Raw genomic sequence first — 25,591 nt, 5'->3', positions numbered from 1 at the left:
GTATTATAATATTTTATAGCAAAATTTAAATTATTTCATCTGTCTCTAAAGTTGTCTCATTTATAATATAATTAAATACAGTCATGAAAGAACCCAAACAATAAAAAATGGATAGAAGAAAAAAAGTATAACTTTTATTTTTAAAAAATGTTTTGTATATAACAGTTTTCAATTAAAAAATTGGTATATAATTTTTAATTTTACAAAGTTTATGTAAAACAATAAAATATTCATTTGTATTCATTCTGGTACTTTCAGTATAATTATGGAAACCTGTTACCAAATATAATAAAGTTCTGTATGATAACCATTCTTTGAGAGAAGAAGGAAGGAAAGCTGAAGCTATTAACAGAGCAACATCTCTGCAATGTCCGATGATGCGACTGTCCCCTCCGGCCGGTTCTTTATTCTTCACCATTCAACTCGATCCCGACTCAGCGCTGAAGTCGGTCACTGCTTGTTTATTTGGGTTTCATACTTGTGCCGCATGGTGGTCGCAATCGGTTCAGCTTGGTTCCTATGGTATTTGTTTTCACTCATTGGAAACCATATTTCTGTTCCTCTTTTCTCAACATATGAACTGAATCAGACCATACCTATGATGAGTTTGGAAGAAGTAATTTACTGTTAGGGTTTATATTAACTCACTCAAGTTCATAAGATCATGATTGGCCTTCTCAACTCAGAATAGTTCATAAAATTGGGAAGAAATTTAGAGCATGCACAAGCTGTAGTTTAATAATAATAGTAATTATGAAAGGTCTATTGGTCTGACCTAATAGGTGTTATTTGTAATTTATGAAAATAAATTATCTAAATTTGATACTGTAAAGACAACTTATAAAAAGGTGTTTCCATTTCTGGTAAAAATATTATTTTTTTGGAAATTAGAGTGTTTGCATTTGTGTAAATGTTTGAAACGATTTATAAGTAGGTTAATAAACTATTTTCAGTTTATCTCCTCATAATGAGTTATCAAGACAACTTACACTTAAACTTACATCCCAAGTGTAACACCTTATTTTTAATTTAGTTTCAATAATAGAAATAACTTGTTGCAAATGCTTGCATCATAAACACCTATAAGCACTTTGGTGGTGTTTGAATTAAATTCAGTCTTAAATATTTATAATGGAAGAAACCTGTTAAAACGAATTGAGTTTGTCCAATAAAGTCTACTTGTAAACTTCACTTGTTGACAAATTTAAATCAAAAGTCTGATGTAAAAGCTAACAGCACAAGTTATAAGAGAAATGCTTAGAAGTCCCACATTGCATTCATCAAGTCTTTCAGTGCAACTTATATGTATGTGGGGCAACTTATATGTATGTGGGGCAACTTCTTTGGTTAATACGAATCTGTTTTAAGATGGAATATTACTTACTCTAGTAGGATTGCCCAGTTTACCAGACATCATTCCCCTGTGGGGATGTGTGTTGTAAAGTCCCATACTGTCTGCTATACCTTTGATAGTCCTCCTTAAATAAAACATAGGTGTCAAAACCAGCTAAATATTGTGGTTGAAAGTCTGATTCAAAGGAAGCAGTAGTTTAAAAGAATTCATGCACCTTTGATAGTCGTCCTTAAGACATAAGGTTTCAAACCAGCTAAATGTTGTTATTGAAAGTTTGATTCAAAGGAAGCTGTAGTTTAAAAGAATGAAAAATTGATACTTGGACGCAAATTTTTTACATTCATTTGACACTATCCTTCTTTACTTTTTACTCTATTTTATTTTCTTAAAAGTGTAAAAAATCACTCTTTTATGATCATTTTATTCTTATAATGTTTGTCAAATGAATGGAAATGTGTATCATCCTACCATTACTTTGAAAGAATTCGCACATTTGGGAGAAGCCAATGGAACACCTGATGTGTTGTCTAAATGTGATTTGGATTTGGAAATTTCTTTAATTTTTTTTACCAGATTTTCTTTCTTTAGCTTTATCAGCTAATACTGTTGGCATTACTTTCTTTTGAAGTAGCTAGTGTACTTCTGGGACATTGAATTAGATAGATTGTATTCATGGTAAGACATTTGATAATGGGTACTGAAACAAATGTTTGATTGTTAGAAAGTTGAAGCGGATGTTCTTGTAATCTTTCATATTCTTGTAAAAAGTTACTCCAAATAGCTTTGTTCTTTCTTGTTAGACTGCTTATGTACATCTCTGGTTTGTTGATATATGCTGGATTTATCAAAAAAGGAAATTAATGTAAGTGTCTTAGGGATAACGTGTAATATTTTTCCTTTAATGTGTTATATTATTGCCATTTACAATTTTAAATTAAAGCACTTAAAAATATTCATCTTATTTTATTAAAATCTTACCAGAAAGTAAATCCTTCTCAAAAACAGACTATTGAATGCTGGATAATACTTATTGATAAAAACAAAATATATACACTAGCGACATGCTATTTTTGTCTTATAGAAGGTTATATAATATAAATTCATTAAGTTTTTTTATTTGATTTAGCAAGTTCCAAAGCATATCTTCAAACAAGAGGAGGATATGTGGTTTAACTCTGTAGTTACTTCAAAACTTAATCATGAATGTTATTATCAAAATGTAGTGTAAATGTCATCTAGTATGTTTAAACAGTATGAGACTAGACTATTTGAGTCCTAACAGTTGTTTCATGTTTCTCTTGGTGCATTGATGTTTTGATTGAATGATCGTGTGGGTCACGTACTCTTCGTATTGTTTATATCCTGTCATTGTGCCATCTGTTTTGCAGTATGCAAAACTCATGCCATCATGCTTCACATATTCAAATGCTCAAAGCTTGTGGGAAACATGTGCAACTCCAATTCTTAAACAGGTAATCTCATTGTAGATTAATTCTTGCCGTCATTGTTGGTTTCAATTTAAATTACTCATAATGTGTTATCTAAAATGGTCACATTTGGATGTATAGTCTAAAAGGCTCAGTGGTTGAATTGTGTGCTATGCTCGAGTCAAACCGATATGAAATGTCAATTAACCTCAGTTGCAGGATTTTAACAAGATTAAACATATTTGTTAATTGTTTCTGCCGCATTATCTTTTTTATTCCGAACTAATATATTGGTTAAACAAACCTGTAGTACAGAGTTCATTTTTGTGTAGTGTCCATGGATCATGCCAAAATTGTCAACGACATATAGGTGTACATACCATGCAAATAGTTCATTCCTATAAATTGTCATTTTATACATTCAATATCAAGTTCATCCATACTTCTCAATTTGTTTTGTCTTCTATTAACATTAGTTCAAGTTTTCCCTCTAATCATTCCATTCTACCCGCCGCTTGTCTGTCGAACCTAGGTGGCTTTGAACATTAAATCTATCATGTGTTGTCTGTGATTTTACAGGTGAAGAGTGATTTTACCAGATATTGCTTTGGAGATGAGCAGCATTTGGATGAGACATGAAAACAAATATTCTTATATGACCATGTATGTTATTTGAATTAGTGAATAGTCAATTAGGTGCTTTTATTTTTTGTATATTATTACTCCATTTTCATACTTTTAGGAAATACATAAAACATAAAAGTAACATTTATTTCTCTCTGTTCTCTGCTTGTGTTTGAAATGAAACACAACACAGTACTTGAACCAATTTGCTACTTAAATTTAGGGTGATTTGGTTCTGAACATGGTCAAAACTGAATCCTTCTTAATACATAATGATATATTTTTCATTAACCAACCATAAAATAAACTTAAACTATTAGGGGATTGCATGTGAATCTTTTTTCATACTACAGACTCTTAACAATCTTCATCCACACTGGCAGCATTAGCTAGACCATTAGATTGCCACTGCATGAACTTGTTGATAATGGAATTTAAACATTCTTCTAAAGTACCCTGTGATATGTTCTTCAGTTTTGAGACATCATTTTGTCTGTCTTGCTTCACTGTTGAGGAATACGAATAGAAGTTCTCCTGTTCTACAATTGATCCTTGTAGAAGTATGATTGTCAAATTTGCATTAGTTAACCAATCAATTGTACTATTACTCATTAGTAATTTTTCTAATTTTAATTTAAACAAAAAATTAGTAAATTAGTAGAATAGGATGCATAACTTATTTTGCTGGTTCATCTGTTCCCTTGTGCACACACTATCACCTCTCTCTGTATTTTAGCTCTTTTAATCACGTTATGTTCCCTGGTCTTTTTTTATTCATTTGTTACTATTTATTTAATTTAAAACTCTATTTATGTTCATTTGGAGGTATATCATGGACTTTACCTCATCTTAAGCTTACAACTTCTATTCTTATCCTTAGCATTTATACCTCTTTTTCAAGCTTCTTTTTGTGTTGTCTCAGCATTTGAGATTCTACTAAATACTTTTGTATTGTCTCAGGCTTTTTTGGGATCACAGTCTGTGTTGGTTTTGGAATCTAAAGCTTTGGCTAATTTCCATTGTAATCCACTTGGCATTTAGTAGACTCCTTTAAGTAAATTAGAATAACATCTTCAGAAAATTGTTCAGATTTAGCTTTAATACATTTATAGGTTGATAAAAAAAAACAATATATTCATTACCGCAATTAATAAAGTTTTTTTTAACTATATATAGAGAGAGACGGAAGGACACTCTCAAAATTCCAAACCAGCCGTCCTTCCTTTGCTACTCCCTTCAACTCAGCATTCAAAGAGAGAATTCCTTTCTCCTACTCAAAATGGACGTGAGATTATCTTCTGCTCAGACTAAGAACTCCGAGGATGTTGTGGCCAGTCCTCCCCTTCAAACTGGGGGAACTGGAAAATCTTGCCATCAAGTATTTTATTAATTCTTCTCTTTTTTACTTATGTGATGTCTAAATTTTCATGTTGCATGTTGGAGTGTGGTGATTTTTTTTTTATTACTCTTTGTTGTTCACTTTGTTTCTTGATTTTGTGGTACATTTGGATGATAACACATTTGTTTTGTTGGTTTTCAACTGTGAAGTGCCGGCAAAAGAAGGAGAATTTCGCTGCAACCTGCAAGAACTTAAAGAAAGGGAAGAATTGTCTGATTAAGTACTGCCACAAGTGCCTCTTGACTAGGTCAGTTCAGCATTAGAAACCTTGGGTTTTTTTTATTTTATTTTAGATGTTTGTATTTTTCATAGAAGTGTGATATGCTTGGCACCACTGTTGAGGAAGAAATCTCAAGTAGGTTACTGCTGTATTCCTTCCTATCATATGCAGCATAGCAAAGATATATATGAAGATATGGGAACAGTGGAAGGGCATAGAGGAGCTCAAGGTCTTATTTTTGGCCATGTTTATGGGAAAGCCTTTTTTAATTTGCAACACCATCCAAAGATCCATTGTTTTGCAAGAGTATACAAAGAAATATCAAAAATATCTTGTCTTGTACCAGGTCGCTGGTATCCCTCATGAGATACTATATCTTGTGAGAACAGGGTAGGACCATGAAACAGTTGTTGTCTATAGTGGTTCTGCTTACCTTGAGTAAGATTGTTTATTATGCTGGATACCTGTGGCCTTGTACAGAAAAAAGACAACACATTTTGGTGGTTTTTGTGTGTTTCTACTATAGTTGCAAAGCAATGGAATTTGGGACACACGTCCAATGCAAGGAACAACTTAAATTTTTCTAAAAACTATGACTAATTGTTTTTGTAAATGTGAAATGTTCCAAATTTGGGGTCCAAACATTCTATACATTTAGAAGGAATTAGGCTCTGATTGTCAGCTGAGATATCCTTGGTACAAAATGAAAGAATCGGAAGTATAACAATACAATACTTGTATATATGTATATGTTTTCTCCAATGACGATTTTCCTGTGGTAAATTAGGTATGGAGAGAATGCTGAAGAGATTGCACAGTTGGCTAATTGGACATGTCCGAAGTGTCGAGGCATTTGCAACTGTAGTCTTTGCCAGTGGGTTTCTTTTCGATTTTTTCTATTTGCTTTTTGAGTTGGTAGTGTATCCATGAGTTCATTCTGATAAAGGAGTTATGTTTGTAGAAAGCGACGAGGTGAACAGCCTACTGGTCCCCTGTATCGTAGTGCCAAGGAATCTGGCTTTAAGTCAGTTGCAGAAATGCTTGCAATGAAGAAGAATTTAGAAACATCAAATCCATTAAATGAGGGTAATCTGATAAAGGTATGCTATTTTTCTACCTGTCCCCTTTGCTAATTCTCTTGTGGTTGACAGATTTGGTTGAAAAGGATCACTTGTTTAACTGTGCGAATTCATGATAAGTTAATGATGATATGAGTGAATGTGTTTATATTTCAATTTATGATAAACTTTTCATGAGATGGTTCGTGTTCTTTTTTGTTATTTCTTGCAGGAGCCTGAAGTATTTCTCTCAGGGGAACTTGGAAATGAAAATTTTTCAGATGCAAATGTCACTGCAGTTTGCACCAAAGATGATGGTGGTGAGAATTTTGGAATGAACTTAGAGAGCAAAGCAATTACAGAGGAAATTCTTTTGCCACCGGGCATGGAGTTAAAAGAAATATTTGGCATCCAGTTACCACCCAAAGAGGTTGGGAATGCGTTGCAGATTTTAGAGTTTTGCAGAGTGTTTGGAAAGGTATGGTTTCGTGTTAACAAATTTTCCTGATGGTTTTTCTAATTAATTGCATTTAATAGTTCACTGATTGAATAATCAGGATCGGCAAATTCCTTTAATGCTATAAGGGGATGTTACCAAATTGGAACTAATTATTTCTGTCAATATCACGCAACTTGAAAGTCAAATTTTAGATGATTTTGCAGTTGGTCATTTAGTTGAACGTTTTGACCATGAATGATATTCCCTTCTGTTACATTAAATTATATACCCTAGAAAAAATGGTATTATTGTTCAAGCTTAATTCTTGCTTTATAGTTATGGTGTTGCAACCATTCATAATATATTAATCAAGTGTTTCTTCACTGTTATTCCTGTGTGTAATTTTAATCAGGCTCTTGATCTCAAGGAAGGAGAAGCTAAAACCATTTTTAAAGAATTGATCAGTGAAGAAAGTATGGATGAACATAACTCCTCACTGATTCAATTTCACATTAGATTGTTGGAATTGATTGTAAGCAATTCGAAAAAAGAGTGAGTTATCCCTTACAACTCTTGTTTGGAGTTTTCTCAGTGATTAAATTTTTTTGAGATGCTTGAATTAAAGTTTCCATATGGATTATTTTGGTGTAGGTCTCCATCCTTCTCAACCAAGAATGAAACTAATTCATGGTTGAAACATTTAGAGGATTTGATTATGCAATCATATCATCTAAATGATTTCCCTGTGGATTGGTTTCAAGAAGGCATCAGGGGATACTATAAATTGGATTTGTGTAAAAAGTTTAAACTGATGACTCTTCTTTGTGACGAAGCTTTGAACACTCAGTAAGTACTGTTAAAAAATATTCCTTTTTTGTGTATTCTTCTTTTGTTTCATTACTTTCACCACTTCATCTTTCTTTTCTTTTCTTTTTCTTACTTTTGTTGTCTTAATATCAATTAAAGTGGTGGGAAACTTGCTTAATATGTCCAGAAAACTAAGGAGTTATATTCAGGACGAAAATTCAAGGCATGCAAAAGTAGTGAAAGAAACAAAACTTAAGATTGCTGCCGCTAAAGAAAAGGTAATATAAAACAAGGTCTTATGATGCTCTTTGTATAGGGATTATCCTTGCTGTTACAGTTCATAATAATTCTGTGTGTATGATATGTACAGATAAAGTGTCTTGCACAAAAGTTGCAGAATGAGAATGCCAAAGTGTCCTCCATTCCAGGGGAGGAGCATGATGCTCATATAAAGATAAGAACTGAGGTTGACGAAGCACACATTGAGATGTTAAGGTTAAAGAGCACAGGTGAAAAATGTATGTCATGATTAATTGTTTCTTAATAGACGTTAAGGTTAAACATCTAGGTAGGTCTTGGTTTAATAAAGAAATAAATGTTCTTAATGTGGTAAAAACAGAAAATAGAGTATGTGTAGGTAATTTTGTTTCTTAAATAAATTAACGCTCTTAACTAGGCCAAAATGGAAAGTTTGGATACATATAGTTGTTTTATATGTTACTAGTTTTAATGTTTATGCTATTGTAAGGGTTGACAATTGTTTTTCTTATGTTAAAGACAAAAGTGGATGTGATGCCACGAGAATCAATCCAGAGTTTGTGGACAACAATGGGATGACATTTTGGAAGTTACAAAGTTACAATGATGAATCGGTTCTTCTGCTGCAAGTTTTCTAAAAGAAAGCATCAATGCAGATATGAAGATACAAGATGAAACTGCTACTTTACCTGAAGAAAACTGGTTTGTTTACGGTCTTCCAGAGAAGGACGAGATTGATAAATATATATCTTCAAGGTGAGTTGTTTCTTAAACTTGAGTGAATTGTTGTTGTGATTTCAGATACTTTACATTATATTTGAAATTGAATTGCTTATATTTTGTCAATGAAAGAATCGGAAGTATAACAATACAATACTTGTATACATGTATATGTTTTCTCCAATGACGATTTTCCTTTGGTAAATTAGGTATGGAGAGAATGCTGAAGAGGTTGCACAGTTGGCTAATTGGACATGTCGAGGCATTTGCAACTGTAGTCTTTGCCAGTGGGTTTCTTTTTGATTTTTTCTATTTGCTTTTTGAGTTGGTAGTGTATCCATGAGTTCATTCTGATAAAGGAGTTATGTTTGCAGAAAGCGACGAGGTGAACAGCCTACTGGTCCCCTGTATCGTAGTGCCAAGGAATCTGGCTTTAAGTCAGTTGCAGAAATGCTTGCAATGAAGAAGAATTTAGAAACATCAAATCCATTAAATGAGGGTAATCTGATAAAGGTATGCTATTTTTCTACCTGTCCCCTTTGCTAATTCTCTTGTGGTTGACAGATTTGGTTGAAAAGGATCCCTTGTTTAACTGTGCGAATTCATGATAAGTTAATGATGATATGAGTGAATGTGTTTATATTTCAATTTATGATAAACTTTTCATGAGATGGTTCGTGTTCTTTTTTGTTATTTCTTGCAGGAGCCTGAAGTATTTCTCTCAGAGGAACTTGGAAATGAAAATTTTTCAGATGCAAATGTCACTGCAGTTTGCACCAAAGATGATGGTGGTGAGAATTTTGGAATGAACATAGAGAGCAAAGCAATTGCAGAGGAAATTCTTTTGCCACCGGGCATGGAGTTAAAAGAAATATTTGGCATCCAGTTACCACCCAAAGAGGTTGGGGATGCGTTGCAGATTTTAGAGTTTTGTAGAGTGTTTGGAAAGGTATGGTTTCGTGTTAACAAATTTTCCTGATGGTTTTTCTAATTAATTGCATTTAATAGTTCACTGATTGAATAATCACGATCGGCAAATTCCTTTAATGCTATAAGGGGATGTTACCAAATTGGAACTAATTATTTCTGTCAATATCACGCAACTTGAAAGTCAAATTTTAGATGATTTTGCAGTTGGTCATTTAATTGAACGTTTTGACCATGAATGATATTCCCTTCTGTTACGTTAAATTATATACCCTAGAAAAAGTGGTATTATCGTTCAAGCTTAATTCTTGCTTTATAGTTATGGTGTTGCAACTAGATGTTTAACCTTGGTTGCAGGACTAAAAGACTTAAGAGTCTCAATTCTCAAAAAAGTTTGTAAGAGTTTATGTTTAATGTTAATTGTTCTTAATAGCATAATGCTGGCAAAAACCCTCATTCCATATGGGTCTTCTTTAAGTGGAGTAATGTTATTGTATTAATGATGAGACTCTTGTAAATTTATCTACTAATAACAATATGTTGCTAACATTCTTTTTAACATGATATCATTTTTTATTTTTGTAGGTTTCGGTGGAATTCTCCTTTGTTTTTGGACTCAAGGGACCTTCATTATTGTAATCATTGTATATAACTTTTTTGTATTTTACTTTAGTGGTATACGAAATGAAATTATTTTTTTTTGTAATTTAATTACTATTTATAGTTGTATTTTTTTTATTTAACTAGTACAATAATATATTCATTGAAATGTGATAATGTATTCTTAATATTTTTAATAGTTACAATAAGAAGTCTAAATTTTTTTTCTTGATCAAATGTTAGCAATATACGACTTAGTGTTACTATTTTCCATAATCATATAATCTATTATTTTCCATAATCATGTAATCTATTATTAGAGATACGTGGGATTATTTGTAGAAGTTGTTCCTAATAAATATTTTTATTAGGTCAATGTGTATGAATTATCTATAAATTTCAAAGGTTAGTTGAATATCAATAATAATGTTATTAGCTTTAATTTCTTTTGTTCTTTTATATATATATATATATATATATATATATATATATATATATCATTTTATACTTTTCATTTTTCTTGACTGTTCTACATATCATCGCAAATCATTAAAAGAAATTAATAGATACACTAATGTTCATTAGGTAAAAAACCAAAAATAAAATATTTATTTTATAAGTTACCGTCGAAAAAATATTAATGGAACTAAAAAGGTAAATGATATATATCAAGAAAATAAAAGTTATGTAAATCTATCTTTTAACTAAAGTTGTTACTGAAAAAAAAAAGAGTAGTTGATACGGCCTTTAAAAGTTTATAATATAATGTGGTTTCTAAAAACAGATATTGAATGATAAATGTAATATTTCATTTTAATCATATATATTTATTAAAAGAGACATTCACTAAAAAATGAATGAAAGAAGAAATAACTCAAAAATATATATATATATATATATAAAGTCTTATATTTATATTATTAAGAGTAATATAATACTGAGTAAAAAATATAATATTGATTTTCAAATAATTTATTTCAAAATTTGAGCATCACTCTCCCGTAGTACTGAATTCATATGATCATCCTAATATCATAACATCGTTAAAATATCATTGTAAGTAAGAAAAACAACAAACAAATATACGTGGATGAAAGAAAAAAAAAGATTCACTCTAAAGCAAGTCTCTCTTTCATGAAAAAAATAATATACCTTTTCTTATGATTTTTATTTAAATAAGTGAGTTCAAATATAAGCGACAGATTGAAAAGTTCAAAGAAAACACAAGCTTTGGTGATGATGAGAGGAAGATCAACGAAATATGGGTTTAGTGGGAGTCAGTCCCATGATAGATCTCAAAGTAAGAAGCATCTCAAATGCTACAATTGTGGCAAAAAGGAGCATGTCAAGAAAGAATGTTGGCACGAGAAGAGTGGAAGAAAGAACTCTGATGCATCAACCTCACAAGGTTGTATGGCAAATACATCAAAGGATGAAGATATTCTGTGAGAAAGAGGGAAGATCTGGTAAGTCATAAAAGCTCAGAAGATCATGACATGTGCTTATGGGAGATACGTTGTAGAAAGCTAATGCAATGGTTGCATTGATAAGTCAAGAAGAAACGGTGTTGACGTGACATCGTACTTGGACATATGTCAAAGTGAAGTTTGCAAGGCGGAACGTAATCTGTACTCGGGCTTAAGAAGGTTGTTTTACCTTTATGCGAGCATTGTGTGATAAGCCAACAACATAGATCGAAATTTGCAAGTTTGACTACCAGAAAAGAAAACACAAGAAGACTTGGTTCATTCTGATGTAAGGGAATCACCAGAGTTATTCCTAGGAGGAGCAAAGTTTATTCCAGGAGTTTGTGGGTGTATTACATCAAGAGGAAGTCAAATGTGTTGTTATTACTAGTTCAAGAAAACCAAAGCACGAGTAGGGCTTGAAACTAGGAAAGAATGAAGTGCTTGGGCTATGCTAACAATGTGAAGGGGTATTGCCTGTGAGTTCCACCGCTCACAAGGTTATTGTTAAGCAAGAATGAAATGATGCTCCAACTAGAAGGCTTTGAAGGGCAACAAAACTTGGTTTGCAGGTTGAACAAATCTCTATATGGTCTAAAGCAGACGCCAAAGTGTTGGTATAAGAGATTTGATTCCTTCATCATTAGCCTCGGATACAACAGACTAATTTCAGACCATTGTACTTATTACAATAGGTTTAATGAAAATGATTTTATCATTTTGTTGTTGTATGTGGATGACATGTTGTTGATAGGCCCCAACAAAGCTCTAATCCAAGAACTGAAGGCACAATTGGCTAGGGAGTTTGATATGAAGGACTTAGAACCGACAAACAAGATTTTAGGGATGCAAATTCACCGAGATAGAAAAATATAGGAAGATTTGGCTTTCTCAGAAGTAAAACTTACTGAAAGTCTTGCGGCGCTTTGACATGCGAGAGTGCAAGCCAATTTTACCCCATCTCCTATCAATTATCCTCAAGTATGAGTCCTAGCAGTGAAGTGGAGAGGATGGAAAAGTCTCAAGTACCGTATGCATCGGTGGTGGACAACCTTATAATTGCTATGATGTCTACAAGACCAAACATTGCACAAGCAGTGAGAATGGTTAGTAGGTTCGTGACAGGTTTACGTGGAGAGTAGTGAAATATTGATCAGGTGTTGCATTGCATTTCGGAGAATCAGAATTTGGTGTCAAAGGTTATTGTCAGATTTACGTAAATTCGATTCTACTGAAGTTTATCGCAAGAACAAGCAACACGAAGGCAAAGATGGTGTGAAGATTTGATTAGTTTTATCAAAATCATCAGGCGGGAGATTGTGAGGAATGAAGTCCCACATTGGTGGGAACTTGTAAAGGGGTATGACTTGGTGGCTATAAAAAAAACCCCTTGCCCCCTGATGAATGAATATTATATTCACTACACTTATCTTATTGTGCTAGAAATAATCAGGGAATTATGTTTAACTGTCCAATATTTTCCCGTTTTTTTAATTATGTTTAATTTAATCAGTAATTTTTATTTTAAGTAATTTGAATTATTTTTAGTTAATTATTGGTATTAGGGAATTATTGGATAAAAATTTGTAGATTAATTTCTTTTGGGAAGTCCAACAGTGTCCAACTAATGTTTCAATCAAGAGAAATTAATTTCGGAGGTCCAAATTGTTTTGAGTTGAACAAAATTTTACATCCAGAAAATTACGTCCAAGATGTGTAATGTTGATTTACAATTTTTATGGTGAAAAATGAAGTGCAGCTGCCACGGCCTACACCTCCAATTGCCAATTGTTATGTTAATTCATTTTCTTTTCTTTTGGCTTGGAAGAAGTTGTGCCACGGATGGGTTCCCCACTTTTAGTGATTGAAGCAATTGCTAAGGACAAAACATACCACACATTCTCGGCCAGTTTGGACAACATCAGAACAAAGAATCAAAGAGAAGGGGCCACCACTTTGAAAAATCCTTTAACCAATACAGCAGCTCACGGTTTTGGTTGTTGATGGCTTGGCAAAAATTCATGACAATTAACATACAAATCCAATTAATCTGGAAAGAAGCATGAGACAAAAGTATGGGCTCCACTAAAGAATATTATCACAAGAGGTGAAGGATTGCCTGCACAAGCCAGCAAGAATTCTCGGTGCAGCATTTGTAACAAAACATACACACATCTAAGAGCATTCAGCAAAGAAGGTGGAAGTCACGGTCTTGGCTGGGACATGGCAGTAGCTGTCTTCACCAACATCCAACTCTAGTACTCAGCACGGTCCAGCACCTTGCAGTAACGTCTAGCAGCTCTTCACATCCAGCTTGGGAGATTTCATGGCTGGAAACAACTCCATCAATCCAGTCCAGCAAGCATTGCTTCCACAATCGAGCAGCTGTCACACCTTGAAAGAGAAGCATCCAGCAAGCCTTCATCCAGCATTCAACGTTTTCCAGCAACAGCTGCCACCGTCCAGCAGCTCCAACACGTCCAACTCCACCACTTCTCACGCATCCAGCACACCTTCATGTTGCAGCTGCTATGGAGTTTTTACAGCCTCATTTGGCAGCATTCCAGCAACCACCGAGAGGGAGAGAAAGTCATGGCCAGATCATGGAAGCAGCTCCATGCACGCGGAACACCAAGCAGCTGCCACCGTCAAGCAAGACTTCCGCATCCAGTAGGAGTTCATCTCCAAGTAGCAACGGTGATGGTCGTTGAAGAGAAGAAGGAATTGTGATCAAGCACTCCCTCGGTCCAGCAACTCCACCCATCCGACCGCAGCAGTAAAGGCACATGGGTGTAAGTGGAAGCAGTATTTTGATCAGCACATAGAAGTTAATTGGTGCTACCACGTGAAGAAACATACATAATGGAGTAAAAGAAGAAGTAGGCTGTCCAGACACTTACTAAGTTAAAGCACTAAGAGCATGGTACACTAAAGTTTCACGTGGGAGTGCAAGGGAAGTATGGTCAGCAAGTCAAAAGGGATTAGCTTTCTTTAAAAAAATAAGGTTAAGCAATTGGAGAATGGGACACGTTCAAACCAAAATAAATGCTGACAAATTACAAAAAGGGAGTATGTAAGTGGACATTATTAAAAGAAAGATACACATGTCCTAGCACACCAAAAGTTGTTTGTCATTGGAGTAAAGTCAGCAAAGGCTATTGGAAGCAGCTCACGGATTCATTCTTCACCACCTTCTCACCAACCAGCAAACATCCATCCAATAATCCAGCAAGAATTTCCATCACCTTGTTGAGCTGGAAAGAAGAAGCAGTCACGGTAAAGCATCATTCAGAAAAACACCAAAAATGGAGGACCCTTCTTTTCTTGTTGGGATTGAAGAAGAATGGAAGAAGTTGGGCACACAAGCAGAATAATGCAGAAAAGAAGGAGCAATCACACGCGGAGTAATGACAAAACTTCAATCATCTTTTGGAGGTGAGAGGGGGGGATATAGGTGTCACGGACGTCCAGGGAGAGAGGGCGGTTCTGGAGTTGGGTTCTTGGGGTTTCATTTGGTTTTTCATTTTTATTGTACTGATTTTGGAGAATGATTTTGGGTTTCGGTGTTTGCAGAGTTGGTTTTTGTTTGTGGAAAGTTATTGAGTTGAAGTTGTAGTTCAAATTTGGAGTTGAGCTTTTGTTTGAGTGCAAGTTCTTGAGTGGTTTTCTGTTCGGTTCCTTTGGGTTTTGCTTGGTTTTCCTTTTGTAAATTTCTTTTGTACTGTGTTGGAAGAGAGGGGAGAGGCCGAGAGTTTGGAAGAGGTTCTGAGCTTGGAGATGAGCGGTGAACAACTGCTGCTGAGGGAAGAAACCACACTGCTGGAAGGAATGGAGGATGAGAGCTCTTGATGATTTCCAATCTGGTTTTGTTTATCTTTTTCTTAAGTTTTTCTTAATGTTTTCACACTCTTGAATGTATTTTACAAACTGTAAGTTGGACTTTGTTCGTTTAAGTAATCTCTTTATGGAAAATATTTTCTTTGTTTTGATTTGTGTTATGAAAACTCACGGTTGTTTAAAGTCTAGTTTACTTTCTTTCATTTAGTTTTTTTTGTTTGTTGAAGCTTTTAATTTTTTTTGTGTTTTGTTTGTTGAAGCTTTTAAATTTTGTTTGTGTTTGGTTATTTAAGGTAAGGAATTGTTCCATGAGTATGTTTTCATAACCTTAAAATAAAATAATAAAAAAAAGATTAAAAGGAAAATGATTAAAATTGGTAGGAGAAGAAATTGAATTGTTTTGGACGTGTAACAAGTGAAGTTGTTGTTTTCAATCCATTTCCAGTGTTAAACTTTTTAGTTTTTCTTGTTTCAATTAATTGTTGAAAACTTACGTGAATCATTTTTTTTTCTTGTAAGAAAAGCAACCATCTTTCTTCTTAAAATTTATTAGCATTTAGTCCATGTGTGTCAATTTCTTGTATTAATATTGTCTTTCAATTGTTGTTTTAAGAAAGAGTACCTTGGTTGGAATTGTGTTCATTTGGATAATTTATTTTTCTTTTCAAAATTGGTAAGAAGTGTGTAGGAGTTTTATCACTTAATTTCTTTGCAAAATGAATTTGATATGATGTTTGAATGCCACAGTTTTTGATGTCTGAGTTCTAAATGTTATTTTCAATCAAACCAAAGTAAATTAGTCATGGCACATGAGATGATTTTTGGAAGCAATTGCACTGTAAAAATTGAATTTCAATGAATGTATGCTTTCTGTGCGTATATTGTTTTTGGTATTTTAATTCAAATCTTGGTTTATTGTGTATTCTGTAATGTTTTGCTATTGTTAAAAATTTCACCGTGTAAATCTGTTTGAATTTTTATCCGTCACCGTAATCAGTTTACCGTTTTATGTCGTTTCCTGTTCCGCATTCTATTTTCACTATGATTTTGGTTTTATTGTTTAAATTCGTTTTTACTATTCACTGTGTTATTTTTACTGTTTGTGAATTTACGGCTTTCATCATTTAATTTCTCTGCGAATAAAAAAAAACACAAAAACAATCAAAACCCCATTTTCGTAATTGACTGAAAACCCGAACCAACAGTTTGGTCTTTGAGAGACGACCTAGGAGTCAAATCCTAAACTATACTGCATTTTCATTTGTATAAAATTTGTATGACCGCGACAGTCATATCACCCCCTTTGTTAAATATCCCATTCTCTCCTTTGTTCTCTCCTTTCTTGTATTCTCATAATTTAGAGAAGTTCTTTAGTGAAAGAGAGAGGTTCTGTAAATTTCTTCCACTAGTATAAAATTTCCATTTTTGCCTATTATCAGTATTTTCTCTTCTCTATTTTAGTTGTGTGTGCTTGTGTTGTATGACTGATAACCCAACATTTTTATACTCGAATTGATATAGAGACAAGAGTATAGAAAGTACTAAACTTCTTATATTAGTGTAAAAATTAGCTTAGAAAGTTCACTTTTTAATACTGATTTAAGAAACAACCAATATAAAAAGATTCAAATACAAATATATAGAATGGGAAGAAAACAGTACACTAATGACACAAGGCCAACATGCCTCCAAAACAACCATACACCCAAAAACAAAATATGGATTAAACGAATAGAATGCTCAGTTCTTTCTTGAACTAGTAAATGTTATTGGAATCCAAACAGTAACATCCCGTTTCAGAGTGTCATAGTTTAAAATATGATTATTTCTGATACCATTACGAAAGCGAACCTCGTTCACTAGAAAACTTTATTCCAAATAATAAGAAAACAATAGTTCAAGTTTAGAAACCTTCAAATTCCGAAATTACAATTATAAAAATCCCAAAGATTTTCAGCTCCTCTTGTTAGTTAAATTATCACCAGCATCATCTACAACTACATCTAGTCCCATATAACAATACCAGTTATACCATCATTACACAAATACAAATAAAACAAGAGTGAACTAATCAGAACATAACAGGATAATCAATTAATGAAAAAACTCACACAAACCAAATAATATCCAACATGTACATATGCATTAAGAGAAATAGACAACACCTGACTTTACAACTACAACAATAAAAGACTTAACATAGTCAATGCAGCACCATCTCAATTACTAAGTCCCATAACTTAGAAAAACATGTGCAATTCATAACAATGAGTATAAAATTTCACCACATGCATCCTTTCAATAATAAGTTCAAATTGTCACTTGTAAATTGAGAAAAATAGTTTAATAAAGTAGTTTTAAGATTTGATTATTATTGTTAGATAATTGGTGTTTTTGTGGTGTTTATGTTTTCTGAGAACATAATTGTGATGATATTTGTTTGATCTTATTTTCATAAAGTGCAAATTATGTTTATTATGTTGTTCATTTATGATATGTTGGCTAGTTGGTAGAAAGGTTGTCTAGGACTGAATGATTGTGCGTTCAATTTTTGGGTAGAGAAAGTTAAGAGAAAACCTTAGTTTTTACTTATTATTTTGCCTAGTGGCAAAATGGTTTTTTTTACCATTATTAATTGGTGCTTAAATTAAATAAGGAAGTGTGCGAAGTAAATGGTGTATGTGGCATATTAGAATTTGAAATAAGATGAGGAGTAACCTGAAAGTGAAGAGAAAGAGAGTTTAAGATAGAATTGGATATAAAAATTAGTTGGGATATTGAAATAGGAGATATGATTGGGTGGTTTTCAAGATTTGAGAGATATGTTCTAAAAAGATAAAGTTAGAATTTTAAAATAACATAGAGATAAAAAGAGAAAGAGGATAGGGGGCTGCATATTAGAAACCCTACGTAAAAGAGAGAAACAAAGAGAGAGAGAGAGAACGTTTTTGAAAGAGGGAAGAAAGGACTGAACGTGGGAGAGGGAGGATTCAACTGTAGAAATGTGAGAAGCTTAAGGTTGTTGTGATCGATTATCCTTTCATATGTTGTAATGCTGAAAATTGGGTACTGTAATTGTTTGAAATAATCGATTATCGTCAAATGATAAGCGATTATCCTAGTGTATTTTTGTTGGAAACTTTATTTTTGACAAAAATTGAACGATGGACGAGCTTTATGAGTTGTAGAACGTGCTATTAAGCAAGGAATGAGAATAGTTAACCTGTTTACAATCAGGGTTTTTTAAGACCCGAGAAAATAAGGGTCTTAGAAATAAAGTTGTGTTAAGAGTTTAGTATATTTCTTTTAAGAGTTGATATGCCTAATAAGGTGTTGTTTGTATATCTTTGTTAAAACTTAATAATGTTACTTCTCTAATGTTATTATTAATAAACACATGATTGATATGTTGTTAATTGGTGTGTGTGTGTGTGTGATATTATCAATGTGATGTGTTGCCTTGTTAATGGAATGATGGTTTAGGATTGAATGAGTGTGAGTTCAATTCTAGGGAGAAAGGAAGTCAAAGAAAACCTTTATTTTATTTGTATTTTGGTTTAGGGGCAAAAGGGTCCTTTAAACTTTATTAATTAGGTGTAGAAATTAAAATACGGGGTGTAGAAAGGAAAAGCATGCAAATAAATAATGTGGAAAATTAATAAAAAGATATTATATAAATCTTGTAGATGATTTAGTTGTTATTATTTTAAAAAGTCGTTGAGAGAAAATAAGGGATATAATATTGGTGGGTTTAGAGAATAAAAGAGATATTATTATTAGAAAAATCTTTATTAAATATTGTTAGATATTTTAAAAGATATATTGAGATATGGTTAATTAAAAGATATCTTGAGATATTATTAAATATTATTGTTAGATAATAATAATAGTAGTAGTAGTAATAATAATAATATATTATTTGATAGACTCATTATAATAAATTAGAATACAAATATTAAGATAGCACTAGTGTAGTAAAGGAAAACAACAACGGTTATTTTTGCCTTTATGCAGTGCTTCATGAACCAAGGTATATACAAACGAGGCAAAAATGGTAAACTTTTTGTTTCGGTTGATTTTGAATTGAGGTGGTAGATGTCATTTTCTTTTTCTTCAGAAAATAGGGTCCTTTGCACACTAGCTTACCATATTTTTCTTTTGCATCTTTTTGCATATTGTCACTTTCTTTTAATATGATCACTTTACAATATAAGCAAATAAAGAGTTAGGTGATGATACGCCTCTAGTGAAAGATGGAGATGAGGAGTACTTTCTTTTTAAAATACTAATGTGTTGTTTTGTATATATTTTCCTTATTATATTTATTTTGGGGATAATTGTATTAATACATTATATATGAAGTCTATTTGTTTTTTATTTATCGATTTTGTAACGTTTTATTTAGTAGTTTTATACTATTAAGTGTGATATTACATTAATAATTAATGAGACCTGAGTAATAAAATTCATAGGTAAATAAAATTAAAATATTTAATTATTATAGGAAAATGAAAATTATTGACAAATCATTACCTACAACGTAAGATCTGTCAGTAACTGTTAATTACTTACAAAATTATCAACAAATTATTATGTTTCATTTATTGATGAAAATATTAGTTATTAAGTTTAATTTACCAATTAATTTGCTAATGGATGTCACTGTTTACTTTACAGAAAGATATATCTATTTGTAAGTTCTTCAATAATTTCACTTTTCCCTCCATCCCCTAATTTCACTTTCCCTTCCATCAAAATTTTAAGCATTGTGCTCTCTTCCTTTAGCAACCTCCACTATGCCATCGTGGTTCACTCCAGTCTACACCTGGAGTCTGGTGACCTTCTTTCTAAGCAACCCTATAATCCTTCACACCTCCTACGCTCGACACTCCTTTTGTTGCGCCTCTTCCAAGCCCTTGTTGTGATGCATTGACGCTCTAGTGAAGCCTTATTAAGAGACCAGGTGTGCTCATTTATTTGTTTCTCTCTCGTGCCCTAATTTATGTGTGTTGTGTTTGGTTGTGTTGGATTTTGATTAGGTTGTTTGTTTCTGTCGAAGGTTATTATGGGTTATATGTTTGGGTTGCATTGTGGCTTATATTGTCATGTGAATCCCATGTTGCAATTTCTTAAAAGAGCAAAACATGGCTCTTACAAATTCATTTTCCAGTTTTTTTTTTGTAGGGTTGCAAATTCGTTTTCATGTTGTATTTTTGAGCCTTTTTTCCTCTCCAAACTAAAATAGTAATGCCTTACTCTTTTATGATAAATTCATTAAAATTATTGATGGCAAGGTGACTAGTCTTATATATGTAGACTCCAAAAATTATTGTTCACTCTTGTCATATAGGTCTAGACTACATACTGTGCATATGGGAATTTTAAAGTCTTTGAAATTCTTTTGAGGTTGCAAATTCTTTGAAATAGTATTGGCATTGTGTTCCTTATAGGTTGGAAATGCAATGCTTAGTTTTTAGGCTTGTGTTCCTTTTATAGTTAACTCTTGAAGTCACAACATGATTTGTTTTGATATCATCCATAATAGAAAATGTATATATATCAGGGGTATATTTTTAGCCCTTTTAACTAATGAAAAACACTTAACACGGATGAAAAGTGTTGGAATTGAGTGTAATGAAAGTGTATGAGGAGAAGTCGCTTTCTAACAATAATTGGAACTTTTAAAGGTGATATTTGACATACATGTGGTTCCATTACAGGCACAAGAGTTGCGACATGTTGTACACGTTGATGAGGTGTTTCAACATACTCATCTTTGAAAGAGATCTGGTCAGTTTGTTGATGAGAGTCTCAAAGAATACATGTAAGCAAACTCTTTTACAAACTTCAAACTTGTACTATTATTTTGTTTCTTTTAAATTTCCTCCTTCTATTAACACTTTGCATATTCTTTAACATGAATAATTTTCAGCTAAACTCTCAGGTCATTTAAATGATGTCGACCAAGCATGCCATGAACAAAGTTCCTTTATCATTTTAAATAAAATTAAGTTGTGGAGTCTTGCAAAAATAAAGTAAAATTATGAGGGAACATCTTAGCTAATGAAACATCTTTAGCCCAACTTTTAATAAAGTTATGGAATTTTAAATTTATTGAAGTTATAAGAGGGATCATTTCAGTGAATGAAGCTTCCTTACCTAAACTTTTAATTCAATTAAGTTCTGGGAGAGATAATCTCGAATGATAAAGTTTCCCTACCCAAACCTTTAATTCAATATAATTATGGAAGGGATCATCTTATTTGATGAAACTTTCTTACTCAAACCTTTAATTCAATATAATTATGGAAGGGATCATCTTATTTGTTGAAACTTTCTTACCCAAACTTTTAATTCAATGAAGTTATGGGAGGGATCATCTTAGTCAATGAACCTTCCTTACCCAAAATTTTAATTTAATGAAGTTATGAAAGGGATCATCCTGGATGATGAAGCTTTTGCACCCATGTTTAACTAGAGTAAAGATATGTGAGCAGAATAATTATAATATAATCACATGAAACATGGAGATAAAATCTTGTGTTATTAATTAATAGATGTCTTATTAAAACCTCCTTAGGGACAACAGACTCATATAAAAAAGAGTACATCACAAATATATATAACAAGATAAAGTATAATAGAATTTCAAATGTGATGCATTGTTGGTATAGCAGTTCCCAAATAAATACTCAAGCCAATAATATACTACTTTGTCAACTACTTCTCATATACGAAAAGGTTCTTTCCCCAAGAACTTCACATCATGTTTACTACATCATTTACTATTCTTCATACTAATTCTCCTAATATTTAGGTTTCACCTTAGTATTATAGCACCTACATGATATTCCAATCTTCTTATTCAATAAATTATATGAGATTAAATTTTATTTATTTTCAATATTGAAATTAATTTTTTTTAAGGAAGTATATAAAGATGGATAGAAAAGGTAACATAGAATCATCTCATGTTTAAAATTATGATTTCAAAATATTTTGGAAATTACAATTTTTACTATCTATCCATCTATTCGTATTTATTTTCATAATTGTATAGCTATTTATAAATAAGAGAAATTACACTATAAGTCTCATGTTTTCTTTACTAGAATGTGCATAATGAAACAAATTTTAATATTTAAAAAGATTTAAAATTAACCTCTTACAATATAGATTAGACTTTTTAATTATATTAGAATCTATCTATTATGATTTTTCAAAATGAAAAGTTTAAAACATTAGAAATAATTAAATTTAATATATATAATTAGTGAGATTATCTTCTGCTAAGACTAAGAACTCCGAGGATGTTGCGGCCAACAATTCATATTGGGAGAACTGGAAAATATTGTCATCAAGTATTTTATTAATTTTATTTTTCATTTGTTTACTTTTGTGATGTCCAATTTTTCATTTTGCATGCTTGAGTGTGGTGATTTTTTTATTACTCTTTGTTGTTCTGTTTGTTTCTTGATTTTGTGGTACATTTGATGATAACACATTTGTTTTGTTGGTTTTCCACTGTGAAGTGCCGAAAAAAAAGAGAGGAGAATTTATCTGCAACTCCAAGAACTTAAAGAAAGGGAAACTTAAAAAAAGGGAAGAATTGTCCGATTAAGTTCTGCCACAAGTGTCTTTTAACTGGGTCAGTTCTCGGGTTTTTTTTTTATATTTATTTTAGATAGTTTGTATTTTTTATAAAAATATAATATGCTTGGTAAATGTGAAATGTTCCAAATGTGGGTCCAAACATGCTATACATTTAGAAGGAATTAATTGTCGGATGAGATATCCTTGGTACAAAATGAAAGAATAAGAGAGTATAACAATACAATACTTGTATACATGTATATGTTTTCTCCAATGACGATTTCCCTGTAATGAATTAGGTATGGTTGAGAATACTGACGAGGCCGCGCAATGTGTTAATTGGACATTTGCAACTATAGTCTTTTGTCAGTGGGTATTTTTTTTTTTTTCTATTTGCTTTTTGAGTTGGTAGTGTATCCATGAGTTCATTCTGATAAAGGAGTTTTGTTTGTAGAAAGCGACGAGGTGAACAGCCTACTGGTCCCCTCTATCGTAGTGCCAAGAATATGGCTTTAAGTCATTTGTAAAAATGCTTATTATGAAGAAGAATTTAGAAACATCAAATCCATTAAATGAAGGTATGTATGGAAAAAGTATGCTATTTTTCCACCTGTCCCCTTTGCTAAATCTCTTGTGATTGAGAGATTTGGTTGAAAGGACTCTCTTATTTAACTGTGCAAATTCATAATTAGTTAACTATGATATGACTCTCTCGTATTCGTTTTTGTTATTTCTTGCAAGAGCATGAAATACTACAACAAAGATAATGGTGGTGATAATGTTGGTGCCATGTTCCAAGGAGAGATAGAGAGGACTCCAAATGTTGGAATGAACTTAGAAAGCAAAACAATTAGGGAGAAATATTTAGGAAGTTACCATCAAAGAGGTTGGAAATGCGTTGCAGCTTTTTAGAGTTTTGCATAGTGTTTGGAATATATGTTAACAACTTTTCTTGACGTGTTTTTTATTAATTGTGTTCACTGATAGAATAACCACATGGGTAAATTCCTTTAATACATTATTGTAGAAAATGTCTTTAACGTCACTCTATAGATGTCTGACTTTAAAATATCTAACGTGAAAAATGATTAGTGACATTTCCATAAATAAAAAGTAATTATTTAAACGTCGACTATGCGCGACCCGACGTCTAAATACTTATATACGTCAGCTCTCCTGAATGGACGCCAAAACTGAATGAAAAAGTAAAAAAAAAAATTCTTTATTCTATTTAGACATCGGCTATGAGAGGGCCCGACGTCTAAATACTCATTAAAGTCGGCTCCTCCGAATGGACGCCAAAACTAAACGAAAAAAATAAAAAGAATTAATTTTTTATTCTATTTAGACGTCGGCCTGACGGCTAAATACTCATATACGTCGGCTCCCCGGAATGGACGCCAAAACTAAACAAAAAAGTAAAAAAAATTAATTTTTTATTCTATCTAGACGTCGGCTATGAGGATGACGACATTCGTAGGACACAGTGTTGGGTCTATGTCGTTGGTGGGAAGAAAAAGTGACGAGTGTACGGTGCAGGACAACTTGCTGCAAACTATACAACATCACGAGGAAGTACTCTGAAGCATGAACCTTCTTCTTCCACCACTATTGCTGAGGAGGCCATCGAGCACTTCACATAGTCACTACAACAACGTGACCAGGTAAATCATGATTTGAGAGAAGAATACAGTGACTTGAGAAACAAGTTTACAAACTTCAAGTCCCTAGTCATGAGAGTGTTGCCTGATGCTTCAGACATTCATTCTACCATCCCTCCGACCAAGCCACGACCCTCCCCATCACCCGCTGTCCCTCAACAGCCCACATCAGTCCAACCCACATCAGTCCAGCCCACACTAGTCCAGCCATCTACAGAGAAGCAAGATGATGAAGATCATTCTGATGATGACTATGTAGATTATTAGTTTTATTTTGTTATTAAACATAGTTCTTAGAACATTTGGATGTTAGAACATTATGTTTCATGTCTAGATGATATTGTTTTATATGTTTCATGTTTCATTTATAAATATAAGTTCTTAAATTTGAAGAATACAAATGATGTTATATTGTTGTTTTTGTCATTAATGATTGGATGATTTTGGGATGCATATTATGCAAGTCTTTCTGTGGTTTGAAAATATTATGCAGGTTTGTATGTGTTGTGAACATTTTATGTAGGTTTGTTTGATTGGATAAGAAATACAAATATGACTTAGTTTTTCCTCGATCTTACCGAAGGATTTACCGAAGGCTTTTGGCCTTTGGTAATTATCGACGACTTTTGGCCTTCAGTAATTACCGAAGGGCAAAAGCCATCGGTAACCGTTAGCGATAAAGGATTTATCGACAGTAATCTGGCCGTCGCTAATATGTCATTACTGACGGCTTTTGGTTGTTTCTGAGGGATTACGGTCGTTAGTAATGTCCTTCTTTTCGGTAGTAGTGCAAAGAGGAAATATCATAGAATAAGTAAGATTCCAACATAGATAATAATTCCAAGCTAAGTACATGACACTCTGGAATCATATAATACACATACACCTGACTCATCCGGATATAGTATGAATTGTGCACTTGTAATGATAACACATTTGTTTTGTTGGTTTTCCATTGTGAAGTGCTGACAAAGGAGAATTTTGCTGCAACCTGCAAGAACTTAAAGAAAGGGAAGAATTGTGCGATTAAGTTATGCTACAAGTGTCTCTTGACTATGTCAGTTTAGTATTATAAATCTCTGGTTTTCTTTTGTATTTTAAATGTTTGTATTTTTCATAAAAGTATGATATGCTTGGCTAATATTGCTTTTGAAAATGTGAAATGTTCCAAATGTGGGGTCCAAACATGCTATACATTTAG

At 32.6% G+C, this 25,591-nt stretch overlaps 1 protein-coding gene and 1 long non-coding RNA gene across 7 annotated transcripts; both read left to right on the top strand.

The window, feature by feature from the left end:
- Positions 1-274: 274 nt before the first annotated feature.
- LOC108346103 (uncharacterized) lies at positions 275-8,593 on the top strand. Of its 5 annotated transcripts, XM_052867450.1 has the most exons (14): positions 2,741-2,826; positions 3,361-3,444; positions 4,366-4,426; positions 4,582-4,783; positions 4,954-5,051; positions 5,812-5,898; positions 5,986-6,124; positions 6,315-6,560; positions 6,934-7,073; positions 7,173-7,367; positions 7,516-7,606; positions 7,699-7,846; positions 8,106-8,342; positions 8,516-8,593. In XM_052867450.1, exons 4-13 carry the CDS (start codon positions 4,685-4,687, stop codon positions 8,222-8,224), a joined length of 1,362 nt encoding a protein of 453 aa, XP_052723410.1. In that variant the 5' UTR covers positions 2,741-2,826; positions 3,361-3,444; positions 4,366-4,426; positions 4,582-4,684; the 3' UTR covers positions 8,225-8,342; positions 8,516-8,593. The 5 variants fall into 5 exon arrangements, with proteins under 5 accessions (XP_052723409.1, XP_052723407.1, XP_052723406.1 ...); XM_052867447.1 differs by lacking the exons at positions 3,361-3,444; positions 4,366-4,426 and adding an exon at positions 282-522 and having other exon boundaries at positions 2,743-2,826; positions 7,699-7,837; XM_052867446.1 differs by lacking the exons at positions 3,361-3,444; positions 4,366-4,426 and adding an exon at positions 285-522 and having other exon boundaries at positions 2,743-2,826.
- An 11,278-nt stretch (positions 8,594-19,871) lies between these two features.
- Positions 19,872-24,674, top strand: LOC108346105 (uncharacterized). Of its 2 annotated transcripts, XR_008244903.1 has the most exons (5): positions 19,872-20,099; positions 20,857-20,960; positions 22,669-22,784; positions 23,029-23,098; positions 23,184-24,674. It is a non-coding gene; the product is annotated as an uncharacterized LOC108346105 (long non-coding RNA). The 2 variants fall into 2 exon arrangements; XR_001833775.2 differs by having other exon boundaries at positions 23,029-24,674.
- Positions 24,675-25,591: the final 917 nt, after the last annotated feature.

This window comes from Vigna angularis, chromosome 8 (genome assembly GCF_016808095.1).
Source record: "Vigna angularis cultivar LongXiaoDou No.4 chromosome 8, ASM1680809v1, whole genome shotgun sequence".
Classification (NCBI taxonomy): domain Eukaryota; kingdom Viridiplantae; phylum Streptophyta; class Magnoliopsida; order Fabales; family Fabaceae; genus Vigna; species Vigna angularis.
Note: the sequence above shows the minus strand (reverse complement) of the source record. Positions and strands in the feature narration are given on the sequence as shown.